This window comes from Nicotiana sylvestris, chromosome 2, assembly GCF_000393655.2.
Source record: "Nicotiana sylvestris chromosome 2, ASM39365v2, whole genome shotgun sequence".
NCBI classification, from domain to species: domain Eukaryota; kingdom Viridiplantae; phylum Streptophyta; class Magnoliopsida; order Solanales; family Solanaceae; genus Nicotiana; species Nicotiana sylvestris.
Window position 1 is genome coordinate 149605697 of NC_091058.1, and position 5641 is coordinate 149611337.

The 5641-nt window shown below is 46.0% G+C and overlaps 1 protein-coding gene across 1 annotated transcript; it reads left to right on the forward strand.

Annotated features, from left to right (window-relative positions):
• The first annotated feature begins 534 nt into the window (after positions 1-534).
• On the forward strand, positions 535-3433 carry LOC138885777 (uncharacterized). Its single transcript, XM_070166756.1, has 6 exons — positions 535-1312; positions 1547-1595; positions 1653-1972; positions 2510-2560; positions 2642-2778; positions 3131-3433. Exons 1-6 carry the CDS (start codon positions 535-537, stop codon positions 3431-3433), a joined length of 1638 nt encoding a protein of 545 aa, XP_070022857.1.
• Positions 3434-5641: the final 2208 nt, after the last annotated feature.

Below are 5641 nucleotides of genomic sequence, written 5' to 3' on the forward strand. Positions count from 1 at the left end.
GCCAACATGGCCCGAGAGGTGGAGATGGGGACTTCTTATCAACTAGTAGTGGAGATTTCTTGGAGGATCGAGGGCTACCGTCTGCGAGGTAGGGAGAAGATGCAGTAGGACAAGAGGGCTAGATTTTGCGGAGAGTTCAGAGGTACCTCGGCTAGGGGTAGAGGTCAGTTTGGGAGAGGTCAGCCCAGCAGGCCCCCATATTCAGCACCACCACCTACTCGGGGTGCTCCAGCGCGCCCCTATTTCAGCGCCATACCAGAGAGTTCTAATCGCCTGCCAGCTATTCAGGGTTCCTCTAGTGGGTATTCAGGTCCCTAGGGTTCTTCAGGTTCCTATTTTAGTGCTATGCTGGGGAGTTCATATCGTCCACCAGCTATCCAGGCTTCTTCTAGTGGGTCTACAGGCCATTAGGGTCAGCCATCGAGGCAGCAGGTCACTACACCACGGGGTTGTTTTGAGTGCGGAGACCTTGGTCATATGAGGAGATACTGCCCTAGGCTTCTGGGCAAGGCAGTATAGCAGGGTCAGCAGCCTATGATTTCAGCATCGGTTGCCCAGCCATCTAGAGGCGGGGGACAGACTGGTAGAGGTCGTCCTAGAGGTGGAGGCCAGAGAGGGAGAGGACATCCAGCTACTACTAAGTCAGGTGGAGGCCAGCCAGCCGACGCTCCAGCCAGATTCTATGCCCTTCCGGCTAGGCCAGATGCACTGGCCTTAGATGCCGTTATCACAGGTATTATTTTCGTCTACGGTAGATATGATTTTGTATTATTTGATCCAGGGTCTACCTATTCATATATGTTATCTTTGTTTGCTCGTTTCTTGGTTATTCCTCCTCAGCCTTTAGGCACTCCTGTTCCTGTGTTCACTTCTGTGGGCGATTCTGTGGTTGTGGATCGGATCTACTGGTCCTGTATGGTCACATTCTGTGGTTTCAAGACTAGAGCAAATCTCTTATTACTTGATATGATCGACTTTGAGGTCATCCTAGGCATGGATTGGTTATCCCTGTACCACGCCGTCCTTGATTGCCATGCCAAAACTGTTACATTAGCAATGCTAGGGTTGCCAAGGTTGGAGTGGAAGGGTTCCACAGTTGATACATCTAGTCGTGTTATCTCTTTCTTGAAGGCTTGGCATATGGTCGAGAAGGGGTGTTTGGCTTTTTTGGCTTATGTTTGGGACACCACCGTAGAGTCTCCGACGATTGATTCAGTTCCAGTAGTTTGGGAGTTCACCGATGTGTTTCCTTCTGATCTTCTTGGCATGCCACCGAATCGCGATATTGATTTCTGTATTGATTTGGCTCCAGGTATCCAGCCTATATCCATTCCACCATACCGTATGGCTCCGAAATAGTTGAAAGAGCAACTTGAGGAGTTGTTAGCAAAGGGGTTTATTAGACCAAGTGTGTCACTTTGGGGTGCACCAGTGTTGTTTGTAAAGAAGAAGGATGGGACCATGCGGATGTGCATTGATTATCGCTAGTTGAATAAGGCTACTATCAAGAACAAGTACCCATTTTCGCGCATTTATGATTTGTTAGACCAGTTGCAGGGTGCTAGGGTGTTCTCTAAGATCGACTTGAGATCAAGGTACCACCAATTTAGGATTTAGGACTCAGATATTCTGAAGACTGCTTTTCGTACTAGATATGGTCATTATGAGTTTCTGGTGATGTCCTTTGGCTTGACTAATGCCCCAGTAGCATTTATGGACCTGATGAATAGGGTGTTTAGACCTTATATTGATTCCTTTGTCATCATCTTTATTGATGACATCTTGATTTACTCATGTAGCCTGGGGGAGAACGAGCAACATTTGAGAGTAGTGCTTCAGACTTTGCGAGAGCAGAAGCTGTATGCTAAGTTCTCCAAGTGTGAGTTTTGGCTAGAGTCACTGGCATTCTTAGGGCATATAGTGTCAGGAGAGGGTATTAAGGTGGATCCCAAGAAGATTGAGGCAGTTCAGAGTTGGCCACGTCCTATTTCAATGACCGAGATCAGGAGTTTCCTGGGGTTAGAAGGTTATTACAGACGATTCGTGCAGGGCTTTTCATCTATTGCATCACCTCTCACTAGATTGACCCAGAAGGGTGCTCCTTTCCGTTGGTCCGATGATTGTGAGGCGAGCTTTCAGAAGCTCAAGATAGCTTTGACTACAATACTAGTTCTTGTGCTGCCTTCCGGTTCATGGATGTATATGGTATATTGTGACACTTCACGCGTTGGCTTGGGTTGTGTATTGATGTAGGAGGGGCGAGTTATTGCATATGCTTTAAGCTAGCTGAAGATTCATGAGAAGAATTATCCTCTGCACGATCTAGAGTTGGCGACGATTGTTCATGCTCTTAAGATATGGAGGCATTATCTGTATGGGGTGTCATGTGAGGTTTACACTGATCATCGCAGCTTACAACATTTGTTCAAGTAGAGGGATCTCAATTTGAGGCAGCGTAGATGACTTGAGTTACTGAAGGATTATGATATCACCATGCTTTATCATCTAGGCAAGGCAAATGTGGTCGCGGATGCCTTAAGCAGGAAAGCAGAGAGTATGGGTAGCTTGGCATTCATTTCACTAGAGGAGAGGCCACTAGCCTTGGACATTCAGTCCTTGGCTAATAGACTTGTGAGGTTAGATATTTCAGAGCCCAGCCAAGTCCTTGCATGTGTTGTTGCTCAGACTTCATTATTAGGGCAGATCAAGGCCCGACAGTTCGATGATCCATATTTGGCGGTTCTCAGAGAGACATTGCTACAGGGTAGTGCTAAGGAGGTTTGTATTGGCGAGGATGGTGCTCTGCGACTCCAGGGTCGCCTATATGTTCCTAATGTTGATGGTCTGAGGGAGAGGATTCTTGAGGAGGCACACATTTTGCGGTATTCCATTCATCCAGGTGCTACGAAGATGTAACGTGACTTGAGGTAGCATTATTGGTGGCGGGATGAAGAAAGACATAGTGGAGTATGTGGATAGGTGTTTGAATTGCCGGCAGGTTAAGTATGAACATCAGAGGCTAGGTGGCTTACTTCAGCAGATGCCTATACCGGAGTGGAAGTGGGAGCGCATTACTATGGACTTCATAGTTGGGTTGCCCTGGACCTTGCAAAAGTTTGATGCAATGTAGGTCATTGTTGATAGGATAACCAAGTCGGCACACTTTATTCCGATTGTGACTACTTACACTTCAGAGAGATTGGCTCAGATTTACATTCGGGAGATAGCCCGGTTGCACGATGTGCCTGTTTCCATCATATCAGATAGAGGCCCTCGATTCACTTCCCATTTCTGGAGATCCGTTCAGAGTGAGTTGAGGACCCGTGTGGAGGTTAGCATAACATTCCATCCTCAGACCGACGGACAGTCAGAGCGGACAATTCAGATTTTGGAGGACATGCTCAGAGCATGTGTGATTGACTTTGGAGGATAGTGGGATCAGTTCTTGACCTTGACAGAGTTTTCTTACAATAATAGCTATCAGTCCAGCATAGAGATGGCTCCATTTGAGGCTTTATATGGTCGGTGATGTCGTTCTCCTATCAGGTGGTTTGAGCCGGGTGAGGCTAAGTTATACGGTACAGACTTGGTGAAAGATGCCTTGGAAAAGGTAAAGTTCATCTAGGATAGGCTTCGCACATCTCAGTCCAGACAGAAGAGTTACGCAGATCAGAAGGCGCGTGATGTATCATTCATGGTTGGCGAGAAGGTCCTCTTGAAAGTCTCGCCAATAAAGGGTGTTATGAGATTCAGGAAGAAGGGCAAGTTGAGCCCAAGGTTTATTGGCCCATTTGAGGTGTTGAGGCGAGTTGGGGAGGTTTCTTAGGAGCTTGCTTTACCCCCAGCTTATCGGGAGTTCATCTAGTTTTCCATGTATCGATGCTGCGGAAGTACCACGCCGACTTGTCCCATGTGTTAGATTTCAGTACTATTCAGATGGATGATAGTCTGGATTATGAGGAGGAGCCCGTTGCCATTATTGATAGGCAAGATCGCCAGTTGATATCTAAGAGGATTTTCGCGGTAAAGGTCTAGTGGAGGGGCCAACCAGTTGAGGAGGCGACCTGGGAGTCCGATGAGGATATGCAGAGCAGATATCCCCATCTTTTTCCTAGCTCAGGTACTTTTCTATGTTCGTTCGAGGACGAACGTTTGTTTAAGAGGTGGAGAATGTAACAACCCGTCTAGTCGTTTTGCTTTTTAGAACCCCATCCCCCTAAATAAGACTTCCCGCGCTTGCTTTAACTAATTTACGACCTGCGGGGATAGTTGGTTCGGGATTTGAAAGAGTTTGGGTTGAAATAGGCACACTTGATTCCCTAAGATTTTCTTAAAAGGCTAAGTTTGACTTTGGTCACCAGTTTTAGTAAACGGACCGGACTTGTGTTTTGATGGTCCTAGAGAGTCCATAGGAAAATATGGGACCTGGACGTACGCCAGAAATCGAATTCCGAGGTCCCTAGCCCGAGTAATGAATTTTTGTTAGAAATTGTTAAATTGAAATTCTAAGGATTTAATGAAATTGAATAATGCTTGAACATGTTGGTATCATGCTCATATGTCAGTTCCGGAACCCGATACAGGTCCAATATAACATTTAAGACTTGCACACAAAATTTGGTGTCAATCCGAGTAGTATAAGTACGTTTTGGCGCGTTAGAAGTAAATTGAAGAACTTGAAGTTCATAAGTTTGATTCAATTGGTTTTAGGGAGTGATTCTTAGATTTGGTGTTGTTTCGGGCATTCCGAGGGTTCGAGCGAGTCTGTTTTATGATTTCAAACTTGTCGGTATGTTCGGGCGGGGCCCGGGGGCCCCGAGCATCAATCGGACGAGGCTTGAGTGAAGTTGGAAAAATTGGCAAGGAGTTGAAGCTCCAGCTATCTGTCATAACCCCACCTGCGGTTGGTCAGCCGTAGGTGCGAGACCGCAGGTGCGGTCAACTCATCGCAGAAGCGGCTATGCAGGAGCGACTCTAAGACCGCAGAAGTGGCCCTAGCCCGCCTGGCCCAATTCCGCAGATGCGGGTCCCCTCTCGCATAAGCAAGACCGCAAATGCGGTCCCCTAATCGCAGCTGCGGAAATCGCTGAAGGCAATGCCTTCATTTAATACGGGAATGTGTCATTTTTGACACATTTTCACAATTGTTTGGGCGATTTGGGAGCTTTCTAAGAGAGAGATTCCACATATAATCTTGAGGTAAGTTCATCCTACTTATTTCTAGTTTAATACTTGAACCTTGGGTAGATTAACACACAATGATTAAGGAAAAATCATGGGATTAGAGCAAAACCTAGGGTTTTGATAAAAGTTAGATTTAACCATGAAATTTATTATGGAATGAAGTAGAAATCATATATTATTGATCCTTAGGTTATAAAGAATAACTTTCTTTGAAAAAGTTCGAAATCTGGGCGCGTGGGCCCGGGGTCGGATTTTAGGAAACTTGTGTTTTGGGTTGGGAAATTACTCTAATGGTTAGAATGCGATCTTGTGAGCTTGTATTAACTAGTTCCTACCTTGTTGAATTAATTTTGGATCGTTCGGCTCCAAATTGAGGGTTTGAGCACGTTCTTGGTATTGGAAGAATGCTTTGGAGTGAGGTAAGTCTCCTTTCTAACCTTGTAAGAGGGAATTGTCC